General features: G+C 40.7%; 1 protein-coding gene across 1 annotated transcript; it reads left to right on the forward strand.

Moving 5' to 3' along the window:
- Positions 1 to 5,214: 5,214 nt before the first annotated feature.
- myf6 (myogenic factor 6) lies at positions 5,215 to 9,148 on the forward strand. The gene is made up of 2 exons (XM_057854110.1): positions 5,215 to 5,718; positions 8,924 to 9,148. The coding sequence occupies exons 1-2, from the start codon at positions 5,215 to 5,217 to the stop codon at positions 9,146 to 9,148; spliced, it is 729 nt and encodes a 242-aa protein (XP_057710093.1).
- The last annotated feature ends 4,097 nt before the right edge of the window (positions 9,149 to 13,245 follow it).

A 13,245-nucleotide genomic window follows, 5' to 3' on the forward strand; every position in this document is an offset into this window, starting at 1 on the left:
TGAAACATGATCTAAACAGGCGCTGAAACTAAGAATGTTATCCAACCCCTGCCGCTTTAATTATTATGATTATTACGGTATCAATCTTTCATCATTTTCATTCCGATGAGATAAAAAGATGAAACGAAAGCCGTCCTGCGACGGTCGACGCGGCGCATCAGCGGGATCAGACGGTGGTTTCGGGTAACAAAGGTCCGTGTTTTTTACCCACCGTGGCGCAGCTTTCCTAATGTGTTGTTTTAAACGCCCGCCGTCGCGCCGCGGGACCTCAACGCCCACATCCATCAACATCCCGTTAGATTCATTTTGGAGGCGCCGGCATCAAAATGATGGGGAAAGCGTCTCGTTTTCAGCGCGAGGCGAGACGCTTTGTTGTTCGGCGGGCGCTCGATTCATCCGGGATCACCGCTTGTGTTTATTAGAGGACCAGATAGCCTATCGTCTTGCGGCTAAGCCCGCACCGTTCCGGCGGGGGCGTTTGGGCTAATCCGTCACTTTCCCGATTGAAGACTGAATCGATTGAGAGGCGAGCGGATGAAGATACGGAGACTTTATTATCAAGGCGGCCGCCGTCCCGACACTAATTAGCGTCGGCGGGAACGATTGAATCATAACGGCGACGGTTCATCGGCTCCTCCCGCTCGCTAATTGACAAACTTCAGCCGCTTGCGCTTTCGAGCCAACCCCCCGAGATGCTATCAAGGATGGGGGTGCGGGGGGCGCCTTTGAAACTCAAGACCGCCGCCATCTCGGGCCGCGAGAGAGAGAAGCCGTCTGTTGGTTTAGCTCAAAAGGAGAAGAAATTTTGCGATGACTGAATTAACTCATTCACTGCCATTGAGTGAAAAGTCAACAAAACCCCCGTTCCGATGAGCTGACCCATTTTGCGGGCGCGTGAACGGCTTACGGTGCGAGATGCTCGGGAAGACGGGACGGAAGGGAGGGCAGGTGGGAGGTCGGGGTCCCATAAGTTCACCTTCACCAACTTGTCTGCTGCTGAGAAAACGCGTCAGGCACCGTGTCGTACCTGGGAAGGAGGACGAAACACACAAAATAAGACTTGTAGGTTTCGTTTTTTTACACATAAGTATAAGTAAGTAAGTAAGTATACAAGTTGTTTATGGTGGAAAACACTAAGGTGACTTGAAGTTCCACTCTGAGACCCCCAATTTGGTCAACTGTCAAAACTGTCCGATATGCATGTGTGATACAACATTGGAAAGCTTAAAATCTCAATTTTCTGGGGGAAGAAACATTTTGAACAGGAGGACATTTTTTAACAAAAAATGTTTTTTAAACAGCAAAACCCTATCTGGAGGCGAGAACACGCGAGAGCAGAAATACAGCCGCCATGACTTTAACAAGATATTATTGCGTACTTATCTTGTTTTGATCCAAAAACTCCACGTAGCATGTATCACTGGGTGTCAAGACACCGCTGTGAATGGCCAAAGATGGATTTTTTGGGGATTTTATGTGTGAAACATAATAAAAGCAATATAACAAGGGTCGCGATGCAGAAATCGCAGACATCAAGGAGTGGTCGAGATGTTCTTTTTCATATATTTACCCTTCTAAAGTTTTTTTTTCAATTTTTCTTGTTTGTATCAATTATTTAGCATCTATAGTATCGGAGAAAATGCGACAGTAACAAATTAAATACGATTAAGCAATAGTTATGAGGTAGATATCTGTGACTTTTTTACAGACGCCATTTTTTTCATTGTGACATAATTTGTTTAAAAGTTTAAAATATGTGAGTGAATAATTTTTTAAAGTCGTTTTTTTTTTAAACAAAATATGAGACATCAATCAATGATTTGAAGCTAAAAATGACATTTTTAATAATAAATATAATTAATTACCTTTGTTTTATGACTGGGTTGAAACAAAAACGGTTGCACGACGTCTGTAAACGGGGGTTTTCAGGGTAAAACGGACAAATTAAAAATAGTTCAGGGGCTTCATGCACCATGAATCTGCTATGGCAGCATATAAACATATTGTTCTATCAAACACAGTTGTTTTGACTTAAAATACAGCAGTTTCTTTTAAAGAGGAGTGCAAGAGCAGAAACTGCTTTTTCAGTCTTGTCTGTGTTTTCCGCCATATATATTTTTTTCTGAATCTGACAGTGATAGACGTCCAAACCATTTCAACTGGGAAGGGTGGCAACGAATGAACATGTCAGTCCTAGTTCAAATATATTGGACTAAAATTGGGCTTGAAATTAACAGCAGAAGGATGATTATACACCGCATAATAGCGTACCGCACGAATGCTATTTTTGGACCGTACGTCACCATTTTAACCCGGAAGTGGGTCAACATACAACATACGTAAACGCGCCCTCGCATACAACTCGTGTTATAACTCCATTTTTCTGCCAGTAATCTTTCAAAAAAGAACATGCCGAGTAAACACTGCTGCTATGGAACTTGTAGAAACGACTCTAGACATTACGACATATGAAGGATTTTTTCTTCATACGTTTCCTGAAGCCAAAAACTCAGGAAAAAATGTGAAGAATGGATCAACTTAAACTGGTCTTTTGACATCCGCACAACACCAACAAGGTGAAGCTATTCACCTTGATATGCAGTAGACATTTTGTTGGGGGCCATGGTCCTACAGAGGACGAAGAGGTAAGCCATTCTGATAGTTTTACTTATTTTTTTAGCATGGCGTTTTGCCGTGCTGCTTCTGATAATGAATGACCTGAAAAAATTTTAAATAGTATCTGACTGCCACTGTTGTTGCTTTTTGTCTGTTGTAAAAAAAAAAAAAAAAAAACTTTAGTGAGGGGTGAAGTGTAAATAAATGACAGAATTAAGAATTGTTATTAATGAAAAAATTAAAAGTGTTTGTTGGCTGTCACTGAGTAGCATTTGCGATCGCTACGCAAAAATACCAATGTAAATCACCCCCAAGAACGGTCAGAGACGTAAGACAACCAGAGGACATAATATATAAGAAAGACAGGGCATATGGTGGTAAAAGACAGATTGTCGGAACAGGAGAATGTCATTGTCCGTGGCGTAAGCAAAAGGTGTCAATAAAAAACTACCTCTGGATCAGGTCGGCTTTTTCAGCCCTCGACACTCAAGCCATCTCTTTAACTGAACACTTGTATGTTCTTCCACATCTTTACCAGTAAAATTGGCATAATTTTCGGACAGAATTGGTAGGTTTAGCTCAGTAAACATCTCATTCATATACTATTTCCATGCATTTAGCATTAGGGACAAACGCAAGTTTGACCCCCCTAGCAACAGTTGCTAACGTCATGAATATTAATGAGCAAAAGTGACATGCTGCTTGCGGTAGGCCATTGGACGTCGATCATCGTCAACAGCACGGAAGGAGGTGACACTCCTTGACAGTGAAAAAAATGCAAATGAGTAAAGATCCCGATCGATCGGGTCCGATCACGTCATTTTCAAATCATCGGAATCGGCAAAAAAATATCAGACATGCCTTTTTTAATATATATATATATATACTGTATATATATTTTTTAAATTAAATTGTTTTCTAATTGTATTTAACGTTGCAGACAAAATGTCTTACGCTCATCCAGAGTCTTTAGTTTTGGCTTAAAGTAGGGCTGTCAAATTTATCACGTCAACGGCGGTAATAATATTAAAATATTTAACGCAGTTAACGAATGCGCTGCACTACCCACTCTCGCATTGTCGCGTTCAATCTATAATGGCACCGTATTACGTATACATAGAGCTAAAAGGCAACGTAAAATGAGTAGAGAGAATTTTTGCAGCCTCTGAAGCCTTTTTTTTTAATCGGCTAAAGCCTTACAATCCCTTTCTCAACGATTAGAAATATCATGGGAATTAATGTGGGAAAGAAAGGTAGTAGTTGATCTTTTTCTTAACACCCTATTTTATTTCCCAACGCTGAGAAGATATGTCAATTGGTACCATTACGCACAGTCATGGTTGCACTTCCCATCATGCATTTCGGCAGAAGTTAAATGGCTGCAGTATCATTTACTGAAAGCTCATAAAAATCCACTAGATGGCAATATTTAGTCACAATATACAAAGTCACATTTATCCTTTAAGAATTACAAGCCTTTCTATCCGTGGATCCCTCTTACAGAAAGAATGTTAATAATGTAAATGCCATCTTGAGGATTTATTGTCATAATAAACAAATACAGTACTTATGTACTGTATGTAAAATGTATATATTCGTCCGAGTTTTATTCATTTTTTTCTTAATGCATTGGCAAAATGTATATGATCGGGAAAAATTATCGGGAATGATTGGAATTGAATCGGTAGCAAAAAAAAAAAAAAAAAAAGCAATCGGATCGGGAAATATCGGGATCGGCAGATACTCAAACTAAAACGATCGGGATCGGATCGGGAGCAAAAAAACATGATCGGAACAACCCTACAAATAAGAATGATTTTCAGCGTCAGAATTGTGATGTTTGAACATTTTTTGGGGGGTGTTGCGGGCCGATTTACGTCCCGTGAGGCCTGCTTGACTTTGTGCCCGGGATATGCGGTGATTCTCCCTGACAGCTGAAGCTTGGCTTTCCCCCCGAACCTCTCAAACCCCCTTGACGCTAATGCTGGATTTACGGCACAGTAGCTCGCTGGTGAGAATACACAATCGGAGGCCGCGCTGGTAGAGGAAAAACGTGTCTTGTCTTGTCTGTTCAAATAATGAATCTCAAGCTACAAAATTCATGGATTTTCTCTTCAGGTCACAAAATATTTCTGTTCAGCGAGACGAATTTTAAGAATTTCCGCAACGCCTCAAAATAGCAGCACAAAACGCCTGTTAACGCTTCCAATGTCCAATCCAATTAAACCGAGAGGGATGGCAGCGTTTGTTTATTCGTCTCACGCTGTCAATGGCAGCCAATGAGTTAAAAAAAAAATCATATCAATCAATTGAGAAAATGATTTGAGATATGAGCAAGACTCGCGGTCAAAAATTGTAAGTTCCAGGGAAACGCAGGTTGTCACACCTGTTGTGAAACGTGAGGGGACATTTGTATAGTGAGAGTGGATTTCCGCACTCGGTGTTTGTTAAAAAAAAAAAAAAAAAGATGGTAGTGGGCAAAGCGCGGGATAGAGTTTCACATTCTATATTTAAGCCGCCTGGCGGGTGCAGAATGTCGCGGCTATTTAAATGCCACAGCAGTCGCGCCGGAGCGAGCACACGTCGCGTGGCCACAACATGATGGACCTTTTCGAGACCAACGCGTACCTCTTCAACGACCTGCGCTACTTGGACGACGGCGAGCACGGCGCGCTTCACCACCTGGACGCGGCGGGGGTCTCGCCGCTCTACCGCGCCCCCGAGGAAGACGACAGCCCGCCCTCGCCCGAACGGGACCGAGCCGCGTCCGAGACGGGCGAGGACAGCGGCGGCGAGGAGCATGTCCTGGCGCCGCCCGGCCTGCGTGCCCACTGCGAAGGCCGGTGCCTGATGTGGGCCTGCAAGGTGTGCAAGAAGAAATCTGCGCCCACCGATCGCCGCAAGGCCGCCACCTTACGCGAGCGGCGGCGCCTCAAGAAGATCAACGAGGCTTTCGACGCGCTCAAGAGGAAGACGGTGGCCAACCCGAACCAGAGGCTGCCCAAGGTGGAGATCTTGCGAAGCGCCATCAGCTACATCGAGAGGCTCCAGGAGCTTCTGCACGGTCTGGACGAGCGGGACCACTCCGACAAACGAGACCACGTAAGGGTCCACGTTACGGTCTGAAACGACGGCGTGATTTCTAACGCTCGACGCAGTGGAAAGAGCTAAAAACTGGGAGAAATGCACCCAAACATCAATTGTACTTGAAGGTCGTTGTTTTCCGAAATTTCCAGGTTCGCGGTGAATCAGTAACAGGCACACTTTTGCAAAATAGTCAATGTTTATTGATTAGTAAATGCAGAATAAATGAGATTTATTGATTACAATCCCACAAGAGCAAGCAAACAAGTATCACAAACAAGCGTAACGATGACGCTAGATTAGAATTTGTCAATCCCAGAATCCCCGCGCTACGTTACAGCACAACCAGGTGTTCCTTGGCAATGAAAATCGCTTACCGTGACAAATGAGCGGGAGCCAACGCTCCGGTGAGGCGGCGAAGGACCCAAGCCAGGCGATCCGTACGTGACCCGCTGGCGGACTTTCCTTTGACGCTCTGCCGGAGTGTTTTGGCTCCCCGCTCATTTGTCACGGTAAGCGATTTTCATTGCTAAAGGGACATTGCTGTAACGGTAACGCGAGGATTCTGGGGTTGACAAACTCAAATCTAGCGTCATCCTTGACATTTTTTATACTTGTTTGCTTGCTCTTGTGGGATTGTAATCAATAAATCTCATTTATTCTGCATTTTCTAATCAATAAACATTGTCTATTTTGCTAAAGCGGGCCTGTTACTGATTCACCGCGAACCTGAAAATTTCGGAAAATAGTCGTACTAAAGAAACTTGTCAAGATCCAATAGCTGAAAATTCAACGACTCCCGAAAAATGGCACGTTTTCCACTCTGAAGTGCAGGAAAAGTACAATGGAGCGTAGGAGTTGGAACTTCTTGGTACCTCACGATACGATACGATTTGCGATACAAAGCTCATGATAACGATGATCTGACGATATGGCAATACAACGTTTATAGACAGATTGGTCAGGAAATCATCAAACAATTAATAAACAGTAAAAACAAGCTTCTGCTGTGAATTGGAATGAGTTTATCACTAGTTCATTCGCTGCCATCCCTCCCACATCAAACGGATTGAACGTCTAAGGCCGTCAGTGGCAGGCAATGCCAGGCAATTAGTTCATTTTGGGCCATTTAAGGTCATTTACCTTTTGATTTTCAGTTACTTCCTGTTGATTTTGGGGTATTTTATGGGTCTCTTCCCAACTATTTTGAGTTACAGAACAGGAAGTGACCTGGGAATCACCCAAATGAATCGGCAGTGACTCAAACTCAACAGGAAATGACCTTTAAATGCCCAAAAATGAACCGCAAGAGAATTGTAAAAGCCCTGAAAATCGGACAGAATGACTGCGAATGCTCTGGTTTCAAATGAACGAACGTTCCCGGTAGAGGCGTGCGAAATTTCCGATTCTTAGATTATTCGCGATTCGGCCGTGGAAGATTCGCCAACGATTCACAAACATCCAAATTCCGATTATTGAATTATACCAGGTAAAGCGGAAGTAAAACACAGTCAGCGCGGTCTTTGGGACGCAATGAGGAACGGAGCGAGAGTAAATATCATGTTCAACTCATGCCGCTAGATAAAAAAAAAACAATCATACCTGACTGCGGCCGACAGCCGCTACGAACAACGCCCAGTTGCTAGTTGCTACAAACATACGGCTACAGTAGATATTAAAGGTGTGCGAAATTTCCGATTCTTAGATTATTCGCGATTCGGCCATGGAAGATTCGAGAACGATTCACAAACATCCAAATTCCGATTATTGAAATATGTCAAGTAAAGCGGAAGTAAAACACACTCAGCGCGCCGCGCGGTCTTTGGGACGCAATGAGGAATGGAGCGAGAGTATCTAAACATCATGCTTGTCATTACCCGGCCCCTCGGGTAATGCCAATGCTCAACTCACGGCTCTAGCTCAACTCATGCCGCGAGATAAAAAAACAACAACATACCTGACTGCTGCCGACAGCTGTTACTAAGTACGTCCACATAATGTTACGGTAGATATCATATTTATATAGGACTAGATGCACAACAGCCTCGGTAGCGTGAGCAGCACATGTACAGAGAGCTAGATGCGGGCTTTCGTAAACGGCCACCATCTTAAAGCAGTAGACTTCCCTGCAAGGCTGTTGTAGCGAACCTTCCAAGCAAACCTAATTAACTTTTTATCTAAAATACTCCTAAATCGGTAAAATATCGACTTGAATCTCTCTTTAAAATAGTTTTAAAACTTTCACATGTCGAAAGTAGACAAAAGGGAAATCATGGAATAACGTGGGCAATTTTAACAACGGTTGATTCACAACATTAAATGAATTGAATGTAGTTTAAAGCTGCTGATACAGAATGGGGATTTGAGTATATTATTTATTGTTTTTAACTGTTAACTTGATACTGAAATAGTCGTTTATTTAAGCCTGCGAGGCTTTTTTTTGTTTTGTTTTGTTTTTAAACAGTTTTTGTAATTAATGTACAAAACATTAAAAGCAGCTAGTAGTGGGGGGGGGGGGTGTCATCAATAATCGATTTATAATCGAATCGTAGCCTCTGAATCGTAATCAAATCGCCCAAAGATTCCCACCTCTAGTAGATATCATATATATGTAGAACTAGACGCAAAACGACAGACGACGGCGGTGTTACAACATGTATTATTGAACCAAGATGCGAAATGAGTTACTATCCGGCGTTAGTAAAGAGCCGCCATCTTAAAGCAGTACTAAAGCAGTGACTTCTCTAGAAGGCTCTGTTGTAGCGAACCTAATCAACTTTTTATGTAAAATACTCCTGAATCGGCAGAATCTTGTCTTGAATCTATCTTTAAATGATGAAATAGTTTTAAAACTTTGACAAAAGTAGACAGAAGGGAAATTATGGAATAACGGGAGCAATTTTAACAACTGTAACAGTTGATTCACAACATTAAATTAATTGAATGTAGTTTAAAGCAGCTGATACAGAATGGGGACTGGAGTATTTTACTTACTGTTATTTTTGTATATTTGTTTACTGTTATATGCTAACTTGATACTGAAATAGTAGTTTGGTTTAGCCTGAGAGGATTTTTGAACAATTTTGGAACTAATGTACAAAACATTTAAAAAAAAAAAAAAAAAAGGAGGGGGGTGCATCCATAATCGTCTTATAATCGAATCGTTAGGTGCCCAAAGATTCCCAGCTCTAATTTCCACCATTAAAAGTATTTGTGTTGGTAGGTCATCGCTTCGGGAAATCATTGGAAAAAAAACGGCGACACCTGGACCAACGCCGCCGACCATTCCAGCGCCGGATCGGTGAACCAGAGGGAAGGTAAAAAAATTAAAAAACGATGGTTTTCATATTTATGTCGCAATTCAATAAAATTTCCTGACATTTTTTGGGGCATTCAGGGTGCTGCGATTCGTCGGCTTCCTGCAGCCTCCTGCGTCTGTCATCCATAGTGGACAGCATCAGCGGCGGCGACGTGGAAAAATAATTTCCCCGAGCTTAGCCCACCTTTACTTTGGTGTACATATTTCATAAATGTAGATGTATTTATTTTATAATTGTATGTTGTCACACCGACAAAGCTCTTGTACTATTTAATAATTTATACTTCAAATAAATTTTGCTAATGTTCCAAAGGACAGTGTCGCTCATGAACGAATGACGACGGAAAAAGGGGTTTGCGCGTGAGCCGTTTTGAGTAGCAAGCAGACACAGGAAACCCGATAGCACCAACAGTGATGCGATTTTTTATGGTGGTCCGCACCTCCCCCCCGGACCCCCGCTCAAGACCCGCTTGACACGCTGTAGCGCCGTGCTTTATCATCTGCATCAGAAAAGACATCAAAAACCTGTTTAAAAATACACTGCTTCATTTTCCGTGTTCTACTAACTGAAACAAAAGAATGTTGATTCCTTCTATTCATTTTAGCTATTTGTTACTATCTGAAAACTAAAAAAATGCATATTTTGCTATAACGTCCCGACTAAACGGATCAAAATTTGTTAAGAAAGTTGCCTTCAGGTGCAACACTTGCGTCAGGGGGATATAAGCTTTGGCGACGTGACCCTCACTTAACTTTGCCTGTGACCCCTGACAGCAACAACAACACGAACGCACCGCCTCTGCAGCGCATGCGCAGACGCTTCGAACTGCACTCCATTGCTTTTTTTCCCCTCATTTTAAGCTTTCTTCTTCTCAAGCGAGGACGCCTCGTTTGAGCGCGACGCTGCGGATGCGTCCGTCAGCTGTTCTAGTGCCATTCGGGGGTGTCGCCGTGTTGTTTTAGGTGCACGCAGTTCCCAGAGAGAGGAGAGACAAACTCTTTGACACATTGTGAGAACCGGCCACGTTGTCGTTAATTTCAGACAATTACCCTTAAAACTTTTTTTTTTTTTTTAAATGCATTTAATGGTGTCTAAAATCCATTGTTATGTCATGTAGCAATTATAAAATTGCAATATGAAAAACTGATTTCATCACACAGAAATGATACAGTGTTATGAAGAAGTATCTGAACCATTTGGAATTTCTCACATTTCTGCATAAAATCACCATCAAATGTGATCTGATCTTTGTCAAAATCACATGGATGAAAAAACTGCTCTAACTAAAACCACCTGAAAATTTAAAGGTTTTCATATTTTAATGTGTATAGCATGCAAACAATGACCGAGGAGGGAAAAATAAGTAAGTGAACCCTCTGCCTAAAGAAACTTAAAGAGCAATTGAAACCAATTTTTACCAAACAATTTAAGTCAGGTGTGTGCCCAATCCCTGATGAGTGATTTCAAGCTGCCCTGCCCACTATAAAACACACACCTGGTAAGAATTGTCTTGATGAGAGGCATTATCTGATGTGCATCGTGGCTCGGTCAAAAGAGCTGGTCTGAAGACCTGCGATCAAGGATTGTTGACTTGTATAAAGCTGGGAAAGGATACAAAACCATCTCTAAAAGTCTGGATGTTCATCAAACGACATTCAGAGAAGTTGTCTACGAATGAAGAGAGTCCACCAAAGATGATGCCAAGAGTTCAGTGCAGAATACTCAGATAGGTGAAAAAGAACCCTTGAATGTCTGCTAAAGACTTACAGAAATCATTGGCACAGTCCAATATCTCTGTGCACACATCAACTGTATGTAAAACTATGGCCAAGAATTGTGTTAATGAGAAGACTCCACTGAGGAACCCATTGTTGCTCGTGTAATGTTGGCAAAGAGGCACTTGGACACTCCACAGAAGTTTTGGCAAAATATTTGGTGGACTGATGAAACCAAAGTGGAATTGTTTGGGAGTTACACACAACCTCGTGTGTGCAGGAAAAATGAAACAGATCACCAAAATCAACACCTCATCCCCACCGTGAAGCACGGTGGAGGGAGCATCATGATTAAGGGCTGTTTTGCTAACTCAGGGCCTGGACAACTTGCAATCATTAATGGAAGAATGAATTCAAAAGTTTATCAGGATGTTTTGCAGGAAAACCTGAGACCGCCTGTCAGACAGTTGAAGCTAAAAATAGGATGGATGCTGCAACAAGACAATGATCCAAAACACAGAAGTAAATCAAATTCAGAATGATTTCAGAAGAACAAAATACACGGAGTGTAATACTGGAGTGGCCAAGTCAAAGTCAAGACTTGAACCTTATTGAGATGCTGTGGCATAACCTAAAGACCACGATACATGCCAGACATCCCAGGAATCTGACTGCACTACAGCAGTTTAAAATAAAATATCATATGTGATGGTTCACTTACTTACTTACTTTCCCCTTTCTGTCATTGTTTGCATACTGTCCTCATTAAAATATGAAAACCTATAAATTTTGGGGTGATTTTAGTTAAAGCAGACACTGTTTTTTCATCTGTGTGATTTTGACAAAGATCAGATCACATTAGATGGTGATTTTTTGCAGAAATGTGACAAATTCCAAATGGTTCAGGTACTTTTTCATACCATACCACTGTATATTATTATACATACACCTGCCAGTCTCCTAACAATTGCTTTACTCATTTTGAAAACCATTTTAAACCTATCAAAGAGACTGACATGGCTGTAATCCGTGTAAAATAGTGCAACAATAAATCATTTATAGAGCCATATTTTATCAAGTAGACACATGCATATGGAGTGTATATTTTTTTCACGACAAAATACGTCAATTGAGCAAGAGGCAGCACTGTTCTGCAAGGGTTGTTCTCAACATTGGTCGGGACGATATAACAGCATAACCTGCATGTAGACTTTTTGTTGGGGACGGGACATTTATGAGACTAAACCGATTGGGTGAACGGGGCAAAGGGCCACATTTCTCATGAATATGAACCTTTCTTCATTTATTTATTAATTTATTATTATTATTTATTAATTTAATCAATAATTAATTGACAGGCTATATGATCAATGCCAAATAAATCTGTATTGACTTATACCATTTTCATATGTATGAGTTCAAGTGATACATTGTTCGATTCAAACCTTTGTTTTCAAAACCTACTAAACAAAAATTTTGAAACCTTCCAGAATAAATATCTGGATTTTTTTTGTTTTGTTTAGCAAATTTAAATTGCAATATTTGAACAGAATTTAAATTATATTAACATACACAATTATCTCTTTATTCTCAATCCAGGAATGCAAAAAATAAACAATTGTCTGTTTAAATAAAGAAATTAAATACAACTAAAAAAACTTTGTTAGGGAATACCAAAAATAAATAAAAATGGAACCTTCCTCCACTACTGTTTTTGTCCACACACTAGGGCTGTCAAACGATTAAAATTTTTAATCGAGTTAATCACAGCTCAAAAATTCATTAATCGCAATTTCAAACCATCTCTAAAATATGACATTTTTTTCTGTAAATTATTGTTGAAATGGAAAGACACAAGACAGATATATATATACATTCAACATACTGTACATAAGTACTGTATTTGTTTATTATAACAATAAATCAACAAGATGGCATTAACATTATTAACATTCTGTTAAAGCGATCCATGGATAGAAAGACTTTCTAGTTCTTAAAAGATAAATGTTAGTACAAGTTATAGAAATTTTATATTAAAACCCCTCTTAATGTTTTCGTTTTAATAAAATTTGTAAAATTTTCAAACAAAAAATAAACTAGTAGCTCGCCATTGTTGATGTCAATAATTACACAATGCTCATCATAGTGAAATCCATAAAATCAGTCGCACCCAAGCACCAGCAGAGAGCGATAAAACACCAAAAAGACACAAGTAACAAATGGACATGACACTGTGCTGTCATTTTAATCTGTTTGAGTGGGGCATGTGCGTTAAATACATCAAATATTTTAACGAGATTAATTTAAAAAATTAATTACCGCCCGTTAACGCGATAATTTTGACAGCCCTACCACAAACACGACCAAACTCAACAAAAAAAATAAAACTCCTTTGGGCTGCTTTAGGACCACATAAATAAAATAAAAATGAAAATTGGGGAGGAGGGGTTAAATCTCGGTTCATTACATGTTAACAGTAGAAAACCTACTGAAGGACACTTGTCTCTAAG

The sequence above is a fragment of the Corythoichthys intestinalis genome, chromosome 13 (assembly GCF_030265065.1).
Source record: "Corythoichthys intestinalis isolate RoL2023-P3 chromosome 13, ASM3026506v1, whole genome shotgun sequence".
Lineage (NCBI taxonomy): Eukaryota > Metazoa > Chordata > Actinopteri > Syngnathiformes > Syngnathidae > Corythoichthys > Corythoichthys intestinalis.